We start from the raw sequence: 24,693 nt of genomic DNA, 5'->3' as shown, positions 1-24,693 counted from the left end.
GGGAAGCTAGTGTTCCTCATGGATGAGAATAAAAGTGAAAATCAGGGAAATACAGTATCTAAATCTGACTCAAAGAAATTTTCGAGATTCTGCCATTAGCCGACTCTACATTGTGACCCTGATATTAGATACAGCAATACCACCAAGTGGAAGTAACGTGCGGGGGTAGAGGAAAACGGAAAAGGACAAGTAATACTTCTAAGGAGACTTTCTTTTTCCTTTTGATTTTCAGCAATAGGCTTTCCACGATTTTTTATAATCAAGACAATTACATAGTAATTTGGATTAGAATGCAAGCCCAGTTCCCCATCTGAAAACCCAATTTGTTACCACCTGTGGCTATTTCTATTAAAAAGAAGAAGAAGAAGAAAGAAAGAAAGAAACATAATTACTACGAGTCTCAGCAGTCTTAGAGTAAATTTTTGCAATTACACTACCTCCCTTGGACAGATGTGTGAAAATGGCAGATTAATTCCTGCCAGTTTCTTTCTGTTTCTTGTGCATTTTTAGGTTTGGTGTTGGCTACTTATTAAAGTGATCCTGTTTGCTCTGGTTAAAGGTTATGTCATTGTTTCTATAGTAAGTCTGTAGAAAGAAAAATCCACAAGCCAGTCATTAAATTTTGCCCTAGGCAAAAAGTTGACATATAGTGTCTCAGCAAAGAAGCAGATTTTTTTTTTTTCATTATGCTCCTCTGTTACCTGGTTAAGGTTGATATAAACGGTACAAAATCATTTGGCATTGTAGATAAGGAAGGAGTTAGACTAGCAAGTAAAATGAAAGGAAGAGGTTATGTAAAAATAATACCTAATTCAGTATAGCAGTGTAAATATTTTCTGTTCAAAGTTTATCTCAAAACTAAAGATTTTTAAAGCCAGTAATATGTGTATGCACTGTAGTACAGATGGAGTCACTGCTTAGAATAATCACATTCTACATCAAAGTGTTTGGTTCCTGGCTCTGTTTCTAACCCAGGTTCCTGTTAATATGCACACTGGAAGGCATCAGACTTAAACTGAAATGCTTAGGTCAGTACTACCCACATAGCGAGGTCTGATTCAAGTTCCTAGTCCTTGCTTTGGCCTGACCCAACCCTGGATGTTGTAGGCAGCTTTTAACTCTGCCTTTTAAACAGACAAAAGCAAACAAAAATAAAAAAAAATTAGCATTAGACGAAACCATTATAGAAGGGAAAAATTATAAAAATTTTACAATTAACTGGCTAACAGGGAATTTAGCACTCTACTAATTTCATTTTATTCCACATATATGCAAATTAATGTGTGTATAAAATATAGATGTGATGCATATGCTTTGTTTTGAATAAGGATGTGATTAATTTAGAGACCATATAATGGAATAGATTATGTTTGAACAATGTAACAATGTAAAGTTTCTCAATCAGTGTTTTAACTCTTTATTAAATTATTTTGTTTCAAGGAAGTGTGTATAACAAAACACATTGATGAAATTCTGCACAGTAGACACTTCAATAAATATATAAATTGTTTAAGAAGAAACTGACATTTCTATAGTTAAGCTGTTTTCAAGATCACTAATCAGTTGTGTGTTAGAGTTGAAATCCAACACAGATGTAAGCTAGAGCAAGCTCTAACACATGCATTTGTAAATAAGAAGTCTGAATATACAGAAATAATGCCTTAGTGGAAAATAATTTATTTCAATATGGTTTATTTTGACATTTTTTTGTAGTTCCCACTTTTTAAGTGAAAATGATGAAAATTCCTTTTTAATTCTTTTGATGCCATTACAGATTCATGGATAAAATCTGGCATTTGAGGGTTGTAAGCATAACAACACGAATAGTATGTCCAGAAAACCATGTGCTGATCAGAGTTATCTTTGCATCATGTGTCCCCCTTCCTTGGATAGCATATACAGTGTTCAATTCAGATGTTGTATCTATTTATCAAGTCTTTAAGGGTCACCTAGTGCCAATTTTATTTGAAAGGTAGATTTACAGAGATAAGGAGAGAGAGAAAGATCTTCCATCCGATAGTTCACACTCCAAATGGCCGCACAACTTAGAGCTGAGCTGATCTGAAGCCAGGAAACAGGAGCTGCTTCCAGCTCTCCCAAGAGGATACAGGGTCCCAAGGCTTTGGGCAGTCCTCCACTGCCTTCCCAGGACACAGGCAGGAAGTTAGAAGGGAAGTGGAGGAGCCGGGACATGAACCGGTGCCCGTTTGGGATTCTGGTGTCTGAAAGGTGAGGATTTACCTACTATGTTATTGCACCAGACCTGAAAATGTAATTTTAAAATGTTTAGGATTCATTATCAGTATTCACAAGCAAGAGAGACTTTCTGTGAGATCAAACCAAGGTTAATAATCATTATATAAGATTAGTTTCTAATTAAAGTGTTCTCAATATAGATGTGTATATCCACATTTGTCTAAACATCATAGTTCAAATCAATCTATAAATTCACCTTAACATATTTAGTATTGTTTGGGGGAAAAAAGGCACATCAGCAATCAACACTGCTCAGTGCAGCTGCAAGGAATGCAGCATATGCTTTGGCATAAGGTTACTGCAGGAAGACTGCTCCAGGAACACATGTTTTCTCAGATATCTTCAACCATAGAACCTATATTAATCTGTTTGTCCACAATTTCTTTATATGTGTGACTTAGTTTTTACTACACACACGTGTTCATTTAAATAGTATGGCTTAGAATTGGGTTTGAATGCAATTTCCAAAAATTGTAGAAGTCTGAATATTAATGTTTACATCTTCAGTCCACTAGTCTTCACATTGAAACATATATTAAAAATTATTGGATGGGTGTTTGGCACAACATGCATCTCAAATCAGGGATTTGGGATTTGGTTCCAGGTTCTTCATCCTGCTTCCTTCCAAAGCATACGATGGAAGCAAACATATACTGGCTGGAGTACTTGGGTTCCTGGCACTCATGTGGACAACCCATACAGGAGTGTCTGGCTCTAGAATTCAACCTACATTTATAGAGTGAATCAGAGGTTGGAAGCTCTCTGTTGCTTTTCTTTTCAAGTAAAATGAAAATAAATCATAAATTAATTTCAAAACATGTATATGTGAGTCCCTCTAAAAGGTCTTGGAGATGAAATTAAAAGAAATTAATTTTGAAATGCATGCACATATAGAGCCTTCGAAAAGTATATGGCCCAATGTGTATTATGAAAAAAAATGCATGCACTTACAAATAATTTGCACCAAAATAAACTTATCTGTTAATTTGAGTTTTCACAGACTTTTTAGTGTGTGACCTCATGTCATTTGCATAAAAATGTTGAAAACATCTTGAAACATAAGGGAAATATCATACACAACCCAAAATGTGCAGGGAATCAAAGGGATGGAATTATTTATGTCTTATACTGCCCTGTTTTCACTTTGTTCTCTTCCTTGCTATCTTCTCTCTAATATGTAACATCCAAGTCAAATATGCACTTTTCAGTAAGATATTTATGACCTTTTATATTTACATCTTATGTAAAAATATTTTTTTAAAGCCCATGTGTATGTTAAAGAAGAATCATGGCATTAATGCTTAGCTACATGTGCATTTCTGCCTAAAATCCTTCAGTTGATTCTAACATAGTAGGAATCTGTTGAAATAAGTAATAATATGTTCAGAATTTAAAAAATATACTTAATAGACCAGAAATTTTTATTAGCTATTTAAAATGAAATATTCATTCAATCTCCTCTAACTAGGTTCGACTATGAATTTTAAGAAGAAGCAATAAAATAGATCTTTACGTGATTCCTTCGCTTCATTCTTCAGGCATGCGTGTGCTCTGATAAGATATAGTGGATATACAATTTTTTTATTAATATATATAATTTTATATATATAGATTATATATATATATAATTTAAGGTGTATATATATGAAAGGAAAAATTAGATAGAAGCAGAGACAGTGAGAGAAGCAAATCTTTTACCTGCTGATTCACTCTCCTAATGGCCTCAATGACTGATTAGAAGCTGAGAGCCTGGATATTCTTCTGGATGTCTTATGGTTGCAGGGACCCAACAACTTAAGCCATCTTCTGCTGCTTTCCTAGGCCATAAGCAGAGAGCTGGATTGAAAGTGGAATCACCAACACTAGAACTAGGCAGTTGTATGGGGTTCTGGTGCTAAAGAGAAGCTTAGGCTATTTAACCACAACACCAGCATTAGGTACAATTCTCATTCTGCCACTGCTGAAAACAGTGTTTTCTTTCTTTCTTTTGTAATAAGAACTCCTCAATATACTTTTTCTCTATGTTAATACCTGCAAATCAGGGTTAGCATATGTGTCAGCTCCTCAAATTTCCTAAGAACCCCTGAACTTAAACTTGACATTTGTTTTCACTCATTCTTTAACCTGAGAAGTCTGATTATACACAATACATGATATCTTGGTTTTTGTTTTACTGGACACAAGTATGAGATGAATAAACCTGTATTAGTATCCCTAGGTGATGTGGATATCAATAATTGTAAGGTAGAAATATCATTTCACTTGTTTCACGGTAATAAACCTGTTATCTTGTTAGAGCATTAAGGGTAGAGTCAACACGTGGAGCAATAGAGTCTGTGTGAATACACTCAAATTCAATCTTCAGATTTCATTTCACCCATTTGCTCCAAGGAAATATAATCAGAAATTGGATCCATTGATCTTTAGCTGCTATTTTAAACCAGTTTTAAAATTTGGGTTTTCAAGCTTGTTGATGAAGTCAATTTGCTAAGAGCCATACTCAGTGTATTTTTAAGTCAATTACTATTTTTAGTTTTGCAAAATCTGAAAAATAAAATGAGACTTAATGGGCTAATGTATATTTGATAGAGACTTGAACCTAGTTATTTAATCCTTAGCATAGTCAAAAGCAACTCATGTTCAACTTCATTGAAGTTTCTATTTAGTAGCGAACTCCTCAAGTTTTTACTATTATTTTATGCGTAGGCTCTAGGTTGTCATTGGTTATTCTCTGGATCCAAAAGTCTCTAAAAGCATGCTTTACAGCATCCAGTTACACTAATTAGGTATCATAGCGTAAGAAAAGATCAATACAGCTTTTTAGTATTTCAGATGGTTGTCAAATTTTGAAATCATGGACACCCGCCACATCTTTTATCAAGCAAATACAGTGCCATTGAACCTTTCTTGGATATTTCTTGTGTCTTTACTTAGAAGAATGATGTATGAGAAAATTATGTACTCAGTATAAGAAATAACTTATTTAAATTGATCAAGATTTCTCGTCAGCATTTGTGCATTGCTCTGCTCACTGAAATTTTTGTGTCTTGGAAAAGTGTCATGATTCGACAGGTGTTTCTTCAGCCTTTTAGATCAGATTTCTGAAATATTTATATAACAGTGAGCCAGATGTACATGGCTTAACCTTATAATCCCATTTCACGGCTTTTCTAAATATTTAGAAACTTGTTACATGTGAAGCTGATTGTTTTGGCAGCATATCTCCATTAATGGGATTTAGATATTTCTTATTTGCAAGCCAGTGCTGTTAATCTAATCTGTTGCATTAAATCAACAGAGAAGTTGAAAAAGGAGAATCTATCCAAAGTGTAATTGACAGGGATACTTTCTTATGGCCTTTAAATCTTGTTTTTATTGACTCCATAATATCAGAATATTTCTAGTACAGTGAATAATGTATACTTTTTGGATATTATGCTAGCTCTGATTTTGATGAGAAGTGGTTACTGCTCACATTTCTTCTATTTCTATCATAATTTTAGTATAAGCCATACAAGATCATGCGTCTGTTCTTTAGTGGTACTCCATTCAGCATCATCTTAATTGCAAAGCTTACTATAATTTGACATGTGAAATTATTTCAAATGCGCTCATTTTTTAAATGAATAGAGGCAAAACCGAGTAATGTAATAATGTGTCAAGATTTTCATTATGCTTATTTATTGGTTCTGCAATAATAGGAAAAAAAGCTTATTGTTATGCTTTCAGCTTCAGCTACTTATGCGCTGTAGTATTGGGTGCACCATTTTATATTTGTAATATTTTGTCTTCTGAAGATACAAAACATAAGATTAGGATCTTTAAACTAGTTTAGGAAGAAAAGACTATATATATATTATGCAAATATAGCTGGGTCTGTCTGACTATACTTGAAAAAAAAAAAAAACTTATACACCTCCAGAAGAAGGAGGAAACCCATTTTTCCAAGGTATATGTGACAACCTGAAATCTTTTGGCGGGGTAGAAGGGAGGTTTAGGGAAGCACACAATCAAAGAGAACAACTATTTTTTTCATTTCTTAGGGAAAATTATGTGCTTTGCTACTTATATTCATGTTTATACAAATCTATATTTAATGCATAGATGAGAAGGTAATATAATCAAGTATTAGAATTGAGAAGCTTATAAAGAAGAATTTTTGAAGCATTGGTGAGATGTACATATTAGAGATTTTGAATACTGGATGTTTTACATAATGATAGAGATGCCAGAACGAAGCTATTCCACTGAAATGTTGTGCCTCTGATCCTTTGTTGTTGAGATTCAGGTGCTGCTAGTCAAGTATGTTCTGGATTTCAACTACCCTATGATTTAACCAGGAATTTGTGCTTAGCCTCCAGGGGTGCATCACTGGCATTTGACTTCAGGGCCTGTTACCCTTCTCTTGTTTGACTTTCAGTGATTCAGTAATTACCCTACCCCCCTAAAAAAAGTTTCTCTTAAGTAAAATGACAATGAATTCCACAAAATCCTGATATGCAGGAATTCATGTTTTGTGTCAAAATATTTTCAAGTTGTTTCCAGTATGATACAAGATTTTGAGTTTCTTTTTTGTATTTTAAAATTTTAACTACATTGTTTGCCTTTTTAAGTGGAATTCTCAGTTTAAAAATTGTACTAAAAAAGTGATGTGTACCAATGTGTGCTCTATAATAAGAAGTCATTATATAATTATGCACTAAAAACTAAGAAAGTTGCATTTACATATATTAATTGCCTGTAACTTACTCCTCAGAGATAATTATTGCCAGCCACTTGTTGTGTGGTTCTATAATTCCTTCTCTTCAGCCATACTGTCTAAAGGACTGAGGTTTGATTTCAGTTAAAATGATTTATAAGCTTGGTTTATTCTACTTAGTGTGTTAATATCTTTCAATTAGGACAAATATATTTTTCAAACTTTCATTGTAACCATGACAGCCCTTACAGACAACATCCGAAGGCAAGGATTTTGATTAATGGCTTGTAGCCTGTGTGTCTTGTCTTCATTTATGTGCAAAAGCACACATTTAAATATGTATACATGACTAGAGATTTTACAATAAATGTTTTGTATAGATATATATTTTTTAAAGATTTAACTTTTATTGGAAAGTCAGATTTACAGAAAGAGAGAGAGAGAGAGAGAGAGACAGGGAGGTCTTTCAGTGTCTGGATCACTCCCCAAGTGGCCACAACAGTCAGAACTGAGCTGATCCTAAGAGAGGAGCCAAAAACTTCTTCCGGATCCCCCAAACAGGTTCAGAGTCCCAAGACTTTGCAGCAAACAAATAAGTAATAATTTAAAAAGCTTACACTGGGCAACAAATAGAGTACTTTCTATAAAATAATTTTTGTAGGATAACAATAATTATTAAAAATAGATATTTGTGATTGCATCTGCTTTCATTCACATTTCTTTTCCTATAAGGAAATTAAACTACAGTAGTCTTTTCCATATAGTAGCCAGTGATGAATACAGAACTATGGTCATCTTACTCAGGGGTTAGGTTTCTTGCTCATAAAAGCATGTGGGATGTCTTGATGGGCATACATTTATCATACTGAGCAATCTACAGAGTATGAGGACATCATTTAGCATGAATAACTACTGCTATGAAGTACTGCAGCTTAGTTCTAAGAGTACAGATGAATTTGGAGAATTCTTTAAAGCTTCCATAATTCCAGCCACAAAATATTCTTCTGGGACCTATATATTGTAGAGTGCCATAGGGTCTTTCAAGTAAAAGTCAACAAAGTTTTAAGAGCTTCTCTGGATTGATATAAACAATATCCGCATTTTTGAGATACCAAAGGCAAACCCAGGATTCTCACACTTAATCAGGGAAGTGACTTTCAGTTTTTAATCTATTCAAAATTATTTGGGCATCCTTTTGGTTTTCATTAGTTTTAATCTAATTCAGAGCTGACCAGTTGCAAGAACAAAGCCGATTTGCAATGTATGATCTGACATTAGAAATTTTGTGGGGAATGTTGATTAACAAGCATTGTTAGAATAAGAGTAATAAATCTGTGAAATACATGTGACAGTGATAAATAGAAAAGAAAATCTAATACACACAAAAGCTAGCTGAATCATATATTACTTAAAAAATAGAACACAATGGGAAACGTTCAAGTTAGGAACTCACTTTGGAGACTCTAAAAAGGCCTTTCATGAGCTCCATAGGCCTCAGTTTCCCAATCCATAAAAAAACACTAATTACAGTCATTCTCTAAATGAAGTTGAAAAGTGATAGCTCCATAAAATAAGTAAAAAAATCCTTTGGTGCAATAGAACAAATTCTGGATATAAGAATGAATTCTTTGAAGAAATCAAGTCCTGAAGAGCAATGGTGCTGGGAAGCGAAGGGTATTTACTCGCATCCGAAGTACACTCCAGGGGAATTTGTAATATACTTCAAGAAACTTCGTGTGTCTAAGTGCATTTTGTTTTCAGGTGTTCCCATGGTGGTACTGTTTCTGCAGTTTTAAGAAGTTTGAAATTCAATATAAGCATGCTGCAAATCACCTAACACTGAAATTCACCTAAAAAATAGGAAGAGCTTGCCAACTGTATGCTTTTTTATATGTATACCCCATGAGAAAAGCTTAAATCTCACAGACGAAGAAATCACTTTTTTCTTTTTTCTCTGACAATAACATAGGATATGTGTAGAAATTCCTCATTAATATTTTATCTGTATGCATAATAAGAGTACAAATTTTAATTCTGTGATTAAAAATTGAGACTTGCACTTTTTAAGCAAGGTATAAACAACTTTCTCTGTCAAGGGCCAGATAGTAAATATTTTAGGGTTTGTGGGCCATGCAGTCTCTCAAGCATGAAGACAGCCATTAGGTGACATATAAATGACTGACATGGCTGAATTCCAAGAGAACTTCACTTTCAAAATCAGTGGGCCACAGGCCAAGCACTATTCTGAGGCATTCCTTTAAAGAATACTTCTTAGGTTTTTGATTTTCTGTTTATTTTTTTCATTCAAGTGTGTTTAAGGAAAAAAAAAAAACTGCATCGTGTAGTTTTTAAAGAATTCTTAACAAATCCAAAATGATTCTTATTTTTATGTGTCCCTACTACAAGCCTATGCTACAAACAAGGGAGGCTTATCGTCTTAATTAAGATTTTTTTCTTTTATTGGAAGAGAAAAAAAGTTAGAATTAAAAGATTTAAGCCAATAAACACCCTGGATGCTTAAACTAGACATTAGTAATACTATGATAAAGAGGAGAGATATTTTAATTAAATGTATGTTGGTAATAGTAGAGACACGTTACTTTATTTTAACTGGGGATATAGATATCTACCTAGAATAGAATTTTTCCACTGAATCAAATGTTTTAAATATGACTATTATTCTTGTCATTTACTTCTTATTTATTTACTTTCTTCAGAAAGTAAATGATACATATTTTGGTAATTTAACACTTAAAATTTTATTAACCATAACCTTTCCTTCAAATTTAAGAATATATTTTCTTTTGTAATAGTTGTTTCTTAAGCAGAGCATGTGTAACTGTGTGTCCTAAATCTCAATACTAATTGCCTCAAGTTACTACTATGTTTTAAAATCAGAAATTCAAATCCAATGTGTCAATTTTGGTGGGATTTAAAATTTTCTGTCATTTTTTTTTTTTTCCTTTCTGGGAGCAGCATATGAAATCACCTCTGAAGCCCATGTAAAAGCTTGAGGATTTCATAATGCCTCCCAAGGATTTGATAATAGTTGGTTAATTGATTTACTGTTTATAAGTGCAGATCTATTATCTATGTCAGTCAGGACAGAAAGGGAAAAATTACAAACGTGTTTTAGCTGTACATTTCACTTTGGATTTCCATTTTCCTGTTAGGAATTAGCATGTGCATGTAAAGGTAATGACTTGAATGACTGAGCTAAAATCAGATAGAAACTTGAAGCTATAAGAAATGTTCTATTTTATTTCATTTGCTAAATATACTAAATATAATTTCTTAGCTAAGTAATAATTGACATTATCTTCAGAAGAGTGATTTAATATTTTGAGTTGCAAGACTGATGAGCTTTGTTTAACAATATCATTGCATTCAGAAAGTATTAATTTTAGTGGGTGGTGAATAAGCTGATGAAATATAACATATATGTAGTTGGTTCATCTTTAAATATTTGGGGGGAAAGATACATAATGGCGGATAATTTCTTTTGTGCTTATAAGGTGAGTATTCAAAAATATCTGTTTTTTTTAAGTTTTATGAGTATAACGATGGTGAGTTATCATGCTGATAAGGCTAGTGAATGCATTAGAATATTTGATAATAACTGGCCATTACTACCTTTTATGTTATTAGTCAAAGAAAAAAATCCAGTTATTACATTACTATATAAGGTTCAGCATATTAAGATAATTTAAGATGAAAGTATAGAAAAGTAAAAGTGCAGATTCTTTGAAGAGTCATCTGTTATTAGCTTTGATAATGTACTATTTCTCTTAATCATAACTTTTATAAGTATTTCCAAGAGAATTTACATTCCTCTTAGAGGTGCTTAAACATTACCTTTGAGGCCGATGCAAAAGCTTAGGGGTTGCAAAATGCACTGAAAGCATTTATTACATTCATTTCTAATCAACTTATTTCCAAAAATGTTAGGTTTGTTTATTATTTTTCTTCTCTGTGTCACATAAGAAGTACTAAAAATGACTGGTGCTGGCAGTCTCTGGTAGGATACATTGTTTTACTATGAATTGAGTATACCGTGGCAGTTCTATCAAAGTAACTTAGCTGCAGCTTCTCTGTTTTAGAAATGTTGACAATAGCTCCTCTGTGTCTCTGAGTAATTGAGAAGAATGAATAATAAACATTAATAATAGTGTCTTGTAGATTCTAATACAAGAGTGCATGCACCAAATCTCCAAGAGTAGAAGGCACACAATGCCAATGACATTATGAAATGCATTCGGATTTAGTGTAGCTTAGTTTCAAAATATTTCCCTAACAGCTAAATTTATTAGACTAAAAACCAGTTTGAATATAAGCACTTCATGTTGTACTTTTTTGGTTTATTATGAAGCTTCTTAACCTGACCAAATATGAATAACTCAATAGTCATAGTGATAGTTGTAAAAAAAAAAATCATCAATTTGTCTCTTCTCTCTTTTTTTCTCTTTACATATTGAAATATTGGAAGCAGGTATTTTGAAATTGTAATGCATTTTCATTGGTCACATTTAAACCTTGAGTTTTTATTCCTGGGGGCCCAATTGTAGAGAATCCAGCTGTAGAGTTTCTTTCCAGTCGGGAAACCCTTCAGTATTATTAATAGAGATGGAAAGAGAAGATGGGAGAATAAAAAGGAGAGGGGTCTCCTGAGATGAAAATTCTAGCTGAGAAGTAGCACAAGGCAAGAAAGAAAAGGATTTTGAATTTCCCCTGCCACCACCATTGGAATCAAAAGGAAAGTCTGGGTATTGGCTAGAGCTGAGATGCGCAGCAGACCACACTGCAGGGAATGGGGGAATTGAGGATGTTGGTGTTAGCAATAATCAAGTAGATTTTGATTTCCTTCCTAAGACACAAACTCATTGCACAACACTGTACCCTTGTTAAGGAGAAAGCAGATCCAGCATGCAGCAGCACCTCAGTGGTTTGTAGTATTCAATATTCAACAGATATGTAAAGGGAGTTGTAATTCATTAGTTACCTAGTGAACTTTAACAGATATAGCACTCAACTTGCCTTTGGATTATCTCAATTTTTTCTTGTTCTTGTCAAAGAAGATTTTCTTCAAGATTCATAAATTATATTATTAAAATTTTGAAACAAGTTTTTAATGTTATCGGTGTCATTTATAAAATAATTAACATGTACAAGAGATTTTAATATATAGCCATATCATTTATACAATAGTCCCAATCAACCATGTTATCAAAATTCAGAACTCTTACATGATGCAGTTGCTCTGTCATTTTTAATTTAAAGGAATACTGTTTTTTGCTCAATGTAGTAAGGCTATCCTATGCTTTTATTGTACTTTTAGTAACAAAACACAAATGCCAAACATTCTATACTTGTATAAAATGTGTTATTTTGAAAACCACTGATAAATACAGTTGTTGCCATATTTCATGCACTTTAAGAATTCGAAAGCCATAGATGCTGTCAGATAACTTTATAAGTGGTGGCTTAAAATGCTGTTGCTACTTCAGCAATGCAGAAAGCACTGCACCGTCTATTCTGTTGAAGGTAGCGCTTTCGGAAGCAATGCCTGTGTGAAAAGGCTTAAAGTGAATGATTTCCCTCTTAACACTCCTTTGTGTTAAGTCTGCTGCAAAAAGAATGCTTGTTACCAGTGCAAAGGCAGTGCCTTTGAATGCATAGAAAAGTTCAACTTGTTTAGTTTTCTGTTCAATGACACCTATGTATGAAATCAAGCTTCTGTCTGTAGTTGGAAGAGACGTTTCAAAATTCCACTCTTCAGTTCCTCAACACTGAACATCCAAGTTTAACCGAATTTAGGAGTACAATTTAACACCTTATCTAGCATCATTTACTTTTCAACAGCACACTGTTTCCCCAACACCTGCAAGCAGATTCGTTTTTGAAAGATAAAATGATTTCTTCAGGGACTACAAAGAGGCCGCCTTACTTTCATTTTCTCTCAAGAATTTGTGTTCTAGACAAATACCTCTAGAATTAAAGTTCTCTTCATCATTGTAACTAGTTTTTAAATATTTTTGATGTATCTATTTACCCTCTAATACATTATAAATCTATAAAGGTAGTGTAGGCACAAATATATAGCCTATATAGATGTATACAATAATAAACTTCATATTACAAACAGTTATTGAGGCAAACCCTTCTGGAACCTGGAGTGGAAGGTGAGTTTTCTGTCTCAAGTGTCTAACCTGCTGCCAGGTTTATTTAATGTATTTTGAATGTAAAAGAGAGCCATTTTATTTATGGAAGTTTCTTTTGGATCTTCTTAGTGTCTTCCATTTACCTCCTTGGGGTCTAAGATTAAGGTGAAACCAAAAAAAAAAAAATTAAGGTACAAATTCTGAAGATGCCTTTCTTTACATTCTGCATTTACACTCCGAAAAAATGAGGTGATCCTTGATGGTTCATGGAAAATGCCTGGTATAATGAAAGCGTGAATTGATTTCAAAAATTTTTTTCAATGAAATCAATGTTTTCAATTCAAGTTTTCCATGATCTTTGAGCTACATTTTTGATATTTCTAATAAATTTCTCAGGTTATTGTCATTTGATTTAATTAACTCTATCATCCTTATATTTTTCATTTATAATTTTTCTCCCAGGTATGAGTTTATTGCATGCCTTGTAATTGCTGATTGGATCTCAAATATTTTGAACTTTACCATGTCAAATATTGGTTTTTTGTTTCCTATTTTCCGAACTAAATGCATATGTAAAAGATGAATTTACTTACTAGGCTGAACAGTACACTCCGTCCCACAGGTCTGCTCTATGAAAAAGAAAGAGAGAAAGGCAGGAAGACCTCAAGAGTGCTGAAAGATTGATTCTTTCCTACACCAATCACTCTGGATATGCCAGATTGGTCTTGGTGTGTCAAATTTGTACCCTGCATAGGAAATTTTCTTTCATGTGGCTCTTCAAAGGATCACATAATACCAAATAATTAATTCTAGGAATATATTTTATTTATTTTGTTACCAGAGTTTGATCTCAATATCACATATCAAATTCAATTCATTGTGTATAATGACCGTAGAATTTTATTAATGCTCATATTAATTTTATTAATGCTATTATTCTTTCTTCCTTTTGCAGGGTTATATATATACATAGTATCTTGAAACTTGTTGCTTAGAATTCATTACAAATAAGACTAAAATAACGAGGCCTTTGTTTTTTCATCCAACAGGTACCCCGTTTTATAGACATCCACATATCATTTTAGAGCTTATGATACTTTTATCCAGTTTCATCATTTTGTGATCATTGCAGTGTCTAACATAGGTTTTTAAAACTTAGAGTGTAAATTTACAATATAACTGAGTTTTCTTACATTTTCTTACTTTAGCATACAACTGTGTGTTTTAGCTACTATTATCCTAATTTTAACTTTAAAGTTATAAAACATTGCTTTCAATGTTTTCTAAACATTTTTCTACATCTTAGATATTAATTACTTTAAATTACATGTCTTTTTAGTCTTTACAAAGAAATACCATATATCAATTACAAATGAAGAATCAATCTTAGGAATTATTTTCTAAATTTAAACACTTTCCCTTTCGGAATGTGGATTCCAGTTTTTTATAATCTGTTATTTTTATTTCCTGTGTTAAGAAGGAATCTATTCTTCTGCAAGAAATTTTTAAAAATATTTTAATTACTTTTATTGTAAAGTCAGATATACAGAGAGGAGGAAAGACAGAGAGGAAGATCTTCCGTGCATTGATTCACTCCCCAAAGTGGCTGCAATGGCCAGAGCTGCGCACATCTGGAGCCAGGAACTCAGAGACTCTTCCCAGTCTCCCATGTGAGTGCAGGGTCCCAAGATTTTGGACCATTCCTGGACTGCTTTCCCAGGCCACAAGCAGTGAGCTGGATGGGAAGTGGGGCCACTAGGCTACTGCGCTGGGTCCTCAACCTGAAATCTTTATGCTACCTATTAATGGCTGAAGAAACATCTATACACAGGAAAATCTTTAACAGAAATGAAATTTGAGTTAAATTACTCACATTGAAGATGATTGCCTTACAAAACTATAGTTGTATTTGTTGATGTAAAGCATCTCTATATTCCTACTCTATTTGTATTTTATATAACTGAAGATGAGCTTTAATGGAGGATTTGGAAGCTGCTGCATATTATTTTAAGAGACAAGTTCATAATTAGTGCTTGCTAAGACTATTTAATAAAATCTACATTTTTACAATTATTTTCTTTTTTTTAAAGATTTATTTTTATTAGTTTTTGATTAGAAAGGTGGATATACAGAGAGGAGAGACAGAGAGGAAGATCTTCCATCCGATGATTCACTCCCCAAGTGAGCGCAACGGGTCGATGCTATGCCGATCCGAAGCCAGGAGCCTCTTCCGGGTCTCCCACGCGGGTGCAGGTTCCCAAAGCGTTGGGCCGTCCTCCACTGCTTTCCCAGGCCACAAGCAGGGAGCTGGAAGGGAAGTGGGGCTGCCGGGATTAGAACCGGCGCCCATATGGGATCCCGGGCGTGCAAGGCGAGGACCTTAACCACTTGCGCCACCGCGCCGGGCCCTACAATTATTTTCTATGAGGCAAAATAATTCTGAGCATATATAAAGTGTAGATGATAATGTTAGGCACACAGGCACACTGTTATTACTGTTATTAAATTAATATACAGTATGATCAATACTTTTGGAGTGTATAGATTTTTTTTTAAGACTTTATTTGTAATGGAAAGACAGATTTACAGAAAGAAGGCAAAGCAGAGAGAAAGACTTCCATTCACTAGTTCACTCCTCAAATGGCCACAAAGTTTGGAGCTTAGCTGATCTGAAGCCAGGAGCCTTCTCTAGGTTTCTCCAAGCGGATGCAGGACCCCAAGCCTTTGGCTTACCCTCCACTGTTTCTCCAGGCCACAGGCAGGAAGCTGAATGGGAAGTGGAGCAGTTGCAACAGGAAACAGCGTTTGAGCTGTTTCACCAAGACAGGAGTGTATAGATTTCTTCACATGTGTAGATTCAGGAAACAAACAAGATTCTCAAAAGCTCCATCACCTTAGAAGGTTTCTTTATGCTCCTTTATTAACACATTTATTCAGTTGTAGGCATGAGCACAACTCTATCTTAAACCATTCTTATGAAGTTTTCAAGCATGCAATCTTGGCATCTTGGCCTTGTTTATTAATGTGTTCTTGAGATTCATCCATGCAGTTGCATCAGCATTTCATTCCTTTATTGCTAACCAGTAATTCATTGTGAATAGGCACTAAATCTATTGAAAGACATTTAAGCTAAGAAAGCTTTAGTCAAGTAAAAAATTCTAAGTATTCCTGTACAAGTTCTTGTGTGCATAGAATTATGAGTTTTTAAGGTAAGGGCCTAAGAAATCGGATTGTTGAGCCACATAATTTTTGTTTGATTTTATAGGTAACAGCCAAATTGCTTTCCAGAATGGTTGTGACCATTTGATTTCTGATGCAGATGAGTTGAAATTCAGTTGTTCTTCATCCTTGTCAGCCATTAGTCTTGCTAACTGAAAAGACTTTATCTAATCTAGTGGATGTCTGGTAATATTTGACTGACTATAATTTGTATTTCCTCAATTTCTAAATACAGAAAATACTTCCTTATATTGTATATGCCACTAATGTATTTTAAATGAAGTATCTGTTCAAATTATCTCTTTTCCTTACTGTTTAGTTTTTTCCCTTATTTATTGTTTAGAATTTGTATACATATTTATTCTGTTTGAAGGGCAGAGACACATGTAATGAAAGGGACAAACAGACGTACACATCTTCCATCCACTGACTCACGCCCCATGTGCCCTTAGCAGACAGGGTTCGACCACGCCAAAGCTAAGATAAAGATCCGAGAGCTCAGTCTGGGTTTTGTACGTGAGTGTCAAGGACACAAGTAAAACCATTTTCTGCTGCTTCCAAGAGCACACGTTAGCAGGAAGCTGGAATCAGAAGCAGAACCAGGGATCTAATGGTGTGGCTTGGCTAGCAGAGTCACAGCCTTTAATGTTAGCATCCTGTGTGAATAATAGTCTGTGTCCTGGTGGCTCCACTTGTGATTTCTCACTCTGTGAATAATCTGGGAAAAGCAGCAAAAATGGCCCCAGTGTTGGCATCTCTGCCACCTACAAGGACCCAATCTAAGTCTAACTGTTTTGGCAATTTGGGAAGTAAAATAGCAAATTTATTTCTCCCTCTCTCTCTCTGGAATTATGATTTACAAAATAAACAAATAAATAGGCATTAAAAACAGAAAAGAATAAGGCATGCCAGTATGTGATGTGGGCTTACAAAGCAGCGTATTAACCATTATGATGAAGACCCACCCCTTCTCACTGTTTAACTTAGAGGACCTTACATTTACTGCGCACTCTATTATAGGTATTTTCTCCAAGGCTGTAGTTTGATTTTAAATTATGTTGAAAATTTCATTTTTTAAAAACCAGTAACCACTATTTTCAGTCCAATATTTTTTCATTCCTCTATGGATCATGCTTTAGCAAGAAGTCTAAGGGCTCTGCTTAATGTCAGGTTACAATGATTTTATGTTAGGTTTCCTTAAAAATTTTATAATTTTACACTTTGTATTAATCCAAAAACCCATATTTAGATGTAGGTCATGGAGCATTTCTACTGAATGATCAATTAAACTGTTGTTTGTGTAGGTCTACTTCTGGATATTCTGTTTATTTCCCTCTTTTATAGGTCCATTCGTTTGGCACTACTCCCTTTATGAATATGTATTCTATAATAAGTTTTTAATTAAACCGTGCTGTAGTAGGTCCTTTTGACTTGATTCTGTTTCTCATTTTTTTTTGTTTACCATGATTTATTTATATTTTAATGTAAATTTAAGAAATCTTGTATTTGCCTCTATAGAATATCCTGCTTGGGATTTAAATGGAATGGTATGGCATGCATGAATTATCTGGGAACATTGACATCTTTCTTATTCTGAATTTTGTACTCTGCAAATACTCTGGATTTAAAAAGTATTTCATCATTCAGCATATCTTTTCTACTTTTTTTTTTTTGTATTTACTAAGCATTTGATCTTTGGGTGCTGTTATAAACACATCATTTTGAAGTTTAACTTTTCCAATAGCGTATTCTAGAATGCAGAGATGTGATTGATTTTGTGTGATGAGCTGGAATGTAACGATTTTGCTGAATTCAGTTTTAATTACCTCTCAGAAGTGTCTTTTTACAAAGCGGTATTATCTGTAACTATAATAATGTTGTTTGCAAATCATTTTTCTTCTCTTCTTAATTGTACACTTTTAACTTATATTTTATTCTGCCTGATTGAACTTGATAAGGTTTTTAGGACAGTGATGAGTAGGAATTGTGAGAGTGAAACTCCTTGCCTGGAGAAAAGTTTCCATCTGTCATCGTTAAGCATGATGGTGGCTATAGCTCTACTCTTCTTTTTGTAGATACTTTTGATCCAGTTGATGAAGTTCCTCTCATTCTCAGTTTGCAGAACATTATTTTTAATACAATTAATAAAATTTGCTTATTTGGTGAGGTTTTTTTTTTTTCAATTTTTAATCGTAAAAAAAAATTCTCCTTTGACTCAATTCTACTTTCAGGTCAACTTTTTATGGCACATTCAAGCAGCCATTTAAAATCTACTTCAACAAACAAAGAGCTTTCCTAATTTCAACCAATATAGTTCACTATCACAAGGTGCTTTTGGGGGAACTTTCTAGGGGGCACATTGTTTTGAAATCATCATTTGTGTTATTGAATTCTAGTAGAGTGTACAAGTTGTACAGGGTGTCACAGTCTATTTATTTAATAGTGCTGACAAAGTTTGAACACCATTTGTAAATATATTTTAGTCTCCTGGTTAATGACAGAAAAATGAATCAAGGCAAATAATGAATAAAAATCATATCCTGGAGACTTTATTCACTTCAAATGTTAGTTTACCTGGTTACTAAATTTGTTTCTTTGTTCCCTGAACAAAATTTTATTATCATTAACAAGTAAACTTTTGTAAAAAAAAAATAGAAAAATAAAAATAGGACACAATTGGTTTTATGTCAGTTCAGATCTGTTTTTATAATTAGCAAGTAACACTTTAAAATTAAAACTTCAAAAATAATTTTGCTTCACTTATTCTTAGATATTGAAAGAATAAATGAATATAACTTAATTTTTCATAATGTCTTATTAGCATTCATGTATATATCCTCTAGTTCAAATTACCTTATTTTTTATCATAAAACTACGTATTCCTGAAATAATAGTTAAAAGTGACTATGTTTAAATTAAGTTTCAAGATAAAACACTGTAGCAATTTGTAAGAAAGAAGGAAATATTTTCAAAAGCTATAAATATGTATATATAAAATTATTCTGCAGAGAGTTGAAAACTTAAAAGAATATACCCTAATAATTATTCTTTTTCTGTGACTTAAAACTTAGGAGTTGTAAATGTAGAAACTAGAATTCAGCTTTTAGAATACAGTGTTGTAAATTATCTAAAAGTACTACACTCTCCAAGTTAAATGATGCTGGGATATGCTTTTCCTCTTTTTAATTTTTTTTATTCAAATAATGTTATTTGGTATCCATATTTTTAAATCGAGTTTTGAGATGCCCTTGTAGCTTCTATAATGAACATGTTACTTTCTATATTTAACTTGTATGGTTTTAATACTGAATTAGTTACCTTTTTGTTAAAAGGCAAATGGTTACTTTCATTATGGTAATTATATTCCCACTCTCAGAATTTCCCATTCCTAATCCTCTTTAATGGATAAGTTCAGACATTATAATAAACTTTCGATACTTTTTTACTTAAATTGCAAACCTTTAAATTGCACTTCCTGAAATTCTGCAATCATATGCAACATTTCTCTCTTTCTTCCTTTTATTTTTTTTTAAATTAATTTTTATTTGCTTCTCTTGGCTTCTCACCTGGTTTCCTTCCCTTTCCATATATTTTTGTTTCTGCTTTTTTTTTTTACTCTGCATTTTCATGTGCTTTTTCATCTGTTTTTGTTTCTCTGTGCTTTCTCTTTTTCTTTGCCTAAATCCCTGTATTTCTCCTTACTTCTTGCTTTCTTACTTTCTTCAAAACAAGGTTTGGTAGCAGCAGCAATCAGACATTCTCATTCTTTCTAGGTTCACATTCACACAAGGAAACAGATGCAGCTATCACCCTTATTAGTTCTTCATTCAATTGGGGGTGTATTTTATTTCTTCATGTGTTTCTCATTGTTTTGCAATTGTTTAGCTTTTTAATACATTGTAGCGTTATTTATACTATTATTATTAAAACAGAAGAGAAAAGTGTTTCCATTTATTTCTGTCTGTAATCAAATAGGCCTTCTACTTGATTAAAATCACAAAACTCTTTAGGATGATGAATAAGTTTCTATTTTCACATTGCATTTTATCTTTTTTCTTTCTCTCCAAGATTTTATTTTCCTCAAATGTTCTGACACTTCTTCTAAGCTTTTAACTGACACCAATAATTGATTAGATTTTTTTTTTTTTTAAATCAATTCGAAGGGCTAGCTAGAGTCTGTTCAATTTGTGAAGTTTCCAAGTAGTCATTGTCTTAAAATTAGTGACATTTTCTGGAAAACATTTTCACTATGGAGTTTAAGCTTCACTATTAGTTATATAAGCAGGTCAAGCTATTATTTAAATTGATAATTTATCATTAAAGTCACAAAAACTAGTACAACATGATAATGAAAATATCCTTGCCACCTAATAGTTAAAAGTGAGAAATTAATCTGCTCCCCTCCCCTTGATATTTATACGTAGTTTAAAGAGAATCCTTTGGACAAAAAGCATATACAGAAAGATTACAGATTGAGAAATTTTTGGTGGTTTCCTTACATCTAAACTCCTAGTAAACACTCAAGCTTAACATAAGGCTTGAAATATTTGCCTTAATATGTTTTTTTTTTCAATAGTTCACAAAGCCAAATAAATTATCATATAGAAAGAAACAGAATACTCTTACTTTAAACTAGCCTTGTTGATATAGAAAGCACATATTGAACTACATTAAGCCTTACCTTGGGCCCTCTGCTTCCTGTGTTACTGATACTTGTGTGCTGGACGGTGTTGTACGGACCCATAGCTGCTTCAGAGCATAATGGTGTGATATGAAGTGATGAGAAAACAGGCGAAGCTTTGTCACTGAGTCAGCTGCAAGAGAAAGAAATGTGTATGAATGTACAGTATAGGCAGATCTATGAAAGATCCAGTCTCTTTCTCCCAAAAGACTCTGTTCTGTGATACAAGGAGAATTCAGTTCTTTTTGGCAGACGTCCACACCAGTTTGGAAGCAGTATAAACAAGCAGAAAAACAAGAAGCCTAGTTCCTGAACGTCTTTACTCTGCATGTTCTAAGTAACACTTTCCCTTCCTAATTTTTATTTTGGTTTTCTTTCAATATCCAGAAAGAATTACATTTTTCCTCTACTGAATTCTTTGAATATTATTTCAGTAATCGGGATATAGTTAACCATGAATGACAGAGATGAGTTCATCCATATGTGACATCTTTGTATCAGTTACTGGCAAAGTTTGAAGGAAAGGCCCCGTATCTGTTAATTGAGGAGTGAATGCCTTCATGTGATATTATATCAGTAAGGACATAGAATCCCAGCAGATTAGGTAATTATGCTTAAAAATGAGTATTATTAAATAATTCACATTTTTAATACGAAGAAATGAGGTCATTTTTCTGCTCCTCCCACAAATATTCAATCTTTATATCTAAGTAATGAAACAACACAGTACTATCCATCCTGGTGCTAACAGAGAATGCCAGTTCTGACAGGCTCATTGTTTACTTTAACAGGTAATTTGTGGACCGGAATCATTTAATTGTTCTGAGTACATAATTACATGTCAGCAATTTCCAATTTAATTAAAATGTACAAATCTGAAGATTAAGGGAATTTTTGAATTATTAATCATTTTTCCACTAGGAAATCTTGTTGCTCTGCAGGAGATTTGTCCAGTGTACAACTATACGTATTTTTTTTCCTTCTCTTTCACAGACAGACAATTTTCCCGCAGAGCCCAATTACATGGGCAGCAGGCAGCAGTTTGTTCAAAGGTAAGGCCGATTAAATAACTTTCTCAGCTTCCCCATTTGCATTCCTGTCAAAATTGCTTTGCAAGAGACTACACTTCAGATTCAAACTAGTAGAGACAACACTTTCTCTTCTTTGTCTTTATATGTATTTCAGTAGCTCGACGTTTAAGGACCCAGAAAGAGCCAGCCTGAGAGACAGTGGGCACGGGGACAGTGATCAGGCTGACAGTGACCAAGACACTAACAAAGGCTCCTGCTGTGACATGTCTGTTAGGGAGGCGCTCAAGATGAAAACTTCTTCAACTAAAAGCCAACCACTTGAACAAGGTGAGTGATGTCTTCGAATGCTTACAACATGTAAAGCTTAAGCAGCCATTATAAACCTGTTAGTAGGAGCATTGCAGTTTATCACCGGGGAATGGATCCTTGATAATGAATCAGAGAAACAGAAAATCCTGTGATTGTCCCCCAAAGAAAAAAGCACATATTCAATATCACCGTTGTAACCAAAAAGTGAAGGCCATGGTTATCAGACTTTAATCCTCTTAAAATGAGAACTTGACCTACTTGTTCTAATTTTGTGATCAACTCCTGAACTTTTCTATTTTGAGCTGAATTCACGACAAAAATATGAGACACATTAGCTACATATGTACGCTACAACATACTAATTTACATTTAAGAAATTCAATACATTTTTTGGTAAAATGATAAGTTCAATGGAAATATATAATTATAACCAGTAATTATTTTTCTTTGGGATTTTAGCTTCAAAATGCTCCTCTTTAAAAATATAAGACAATAATTCTGTATTTCTTTGAATGGCAGAATTACAGAGCAGTTGAGACCTTTAGTCTGATGGTTTACTCGCCTAACGGCTGCAATAGCCAGGGCTGGGTTAGATGATGACAGAACTGAAGGTGTTCCATGTGGGTGGAGGGCCCAAGGACATGGGCCATTTTCTGCTGGTTTCCCAGGCGCCTTAGCAGAGAGCTGATTTGCCAACAGGAGCAGCAGGAAGATAAACTAGCTCCTGTGTGGAATGCTGACACTGGAAGCAGTGGCTTAACTCAGCCTCAGTGAAGCCCCGAAGCTGACTTTCAAGAGCATTAACTAATGTCTAAGTTAGAGTTTTGGCTCCTTCCTTTGATTTATATCTAAGTCTTCATGAATACCAAATACAAAAATGTTTACACTAACATAGTAACCATTTTAATACAGATTTATTAAAAACTTTATCTCTGATTTATTTATTCATTTGGCATTTTATTAGTTATAGTTTAGCATATTAAACACTGAAATATTTGCTGATGATTCATCTGAAAGATAAGCTATTTTTACATGGAAGACCTAAAAGACCTAGAAATAGGGCATTTTTTTTTTTAAGATGTATCTATCTGAAAGGCAAAATACCAAGAGGAGGAAAGAGTCATAAAGAGAAAGTCATAGTTGGGAGTAGAGGATACAGGGAAAGAGAGGGAGGAGAGAGCTTCAATTTGTTGGTTCACTCCCTATATGCCTGCCACAACCAAAAGCAAAGCCTGGGTAGGCCAAAAGCAGTAGCCAGAAACTTTATCTGGGCCTCCCACAGCAGCATCAGGGACTCAAATGCTTGAGCAGTCATCCACTGTGCTCCCAGAACATCAGGATGAAGCCGGAGAGGAAGTCAAAACCAGTTAGGCACAGGTATTCTAAACTGCCGCTCAATATGCTTTGCCACCAATAATAATTTGCCTTAGTAAATAGGTTTTTATATTCCACTGTAAAAAATGAAAAGATACGTTGTAAAAATTAGACTTTAAAATTACAGATGTATTAGGATAGTTGACATAAGTCTTCAAAATACTCATCACTTTTAAATGCATTTAGGTTTTATTATTTCATACTTTTAAAAATGAGAAACTTAGAAATTTCGACTACACACAGTTAGCTTCTGAGTTATTTGTTGACTGAAAATTCCTAGAATATAAGATTTTCTGCAGTTCAGAATATACTTCTCATACTTACAGCAGCAGATACATTATTATTAATATTTGAAATTTAATGCAAAAATACATATAAGCCAATATACAAGTACAAACATTTTTAAATTGAAAAGAAATAAATATGTATTCAATATAAAAATATATGTTAATTTTCCTTCATTGAATATATATCACTAAGTTTATTTTAAAATTGACTTCATTATGAACATTGTGAAGTACGAATTACAGACCAATCAACTTATTTTCCTTATATTTTACCATGGTAACTTTCTTTGTAGCAATGCAATGCTGTGTTTGAAATTATTTTTAGCAGAAGCAATTTACAAATGTATTCAATATTTACAATTATTACAAATATATATGTTTACTTGACATGATCTAAATGGGTATTATGTGCTGTGACCCTGTGCTACTATGATATATCAGAATTTTTAGCAGCATTTTAACTTGTTTGCTGAATCATAATAGAAGGAAACACAGCATAAGATATGTCCATCTGTGTATATGACACATCCAGTGATTGGTAGGTAGTTCATTGCCTAGTGTTTGAAAGACTGCATAAGATAATTTGCATGTGTCATCTTTATGAAGACTATTCATAAGAAAAAACAAACTGAAGCAAAAATCCTCTTGTTCACATTAACTCTTTAATTCAAATCCATGT

At 33.5% G+C, this 24,693-nt stretch overlaps 1 protein-coding gene across 1 annotated transcript in view; it reads left to right on the top strand.

The window, feature by feature from the left end:
* Window positions 1–24,693, top strand: part of PCDH17 (protocadherin 17) — a 92,854-nt gene that overhangs the window by 11,535 nt on the left and 56,626 nt on the right. Inside the window, exons 2-3 of the mRNA XM_040991035.1 lie at window positions 22,007–22,065; window positions 22,199–22,371. Of these exons, the coding sequence (XP_040846969.1) occupies window positions 22,007–22,065; window positions 22,199–22,371 (232 nt within the window). The remainder of the gene's footprint in view (window positions 1–22,006; window positions 22,066–22,198; window positions 22,372–24,693) is intronic.

The sequence above is a fragment of the Ochotona curzoniae genome, unplaced genomic scaffold, assembly GCF_017591425.1.
Source record: "Ochotona curzoniae isolate NIBS_2020 unplaced genomic scaffold, NIBS_Ocur_1.0 contig_64, whole genome shotgun sequence".
Taxonomy (NCBI): Eukaryota; Metazoa; Chordata; class Mammalia; order Lagomorpha; family Ochotonidae; genus Ochotona; species Ochotona curzoniae.
Note: the sequence above shows the minus strand (reverse complement) of the source record. Positions and strands in the feature narration are given on the sequence as shown.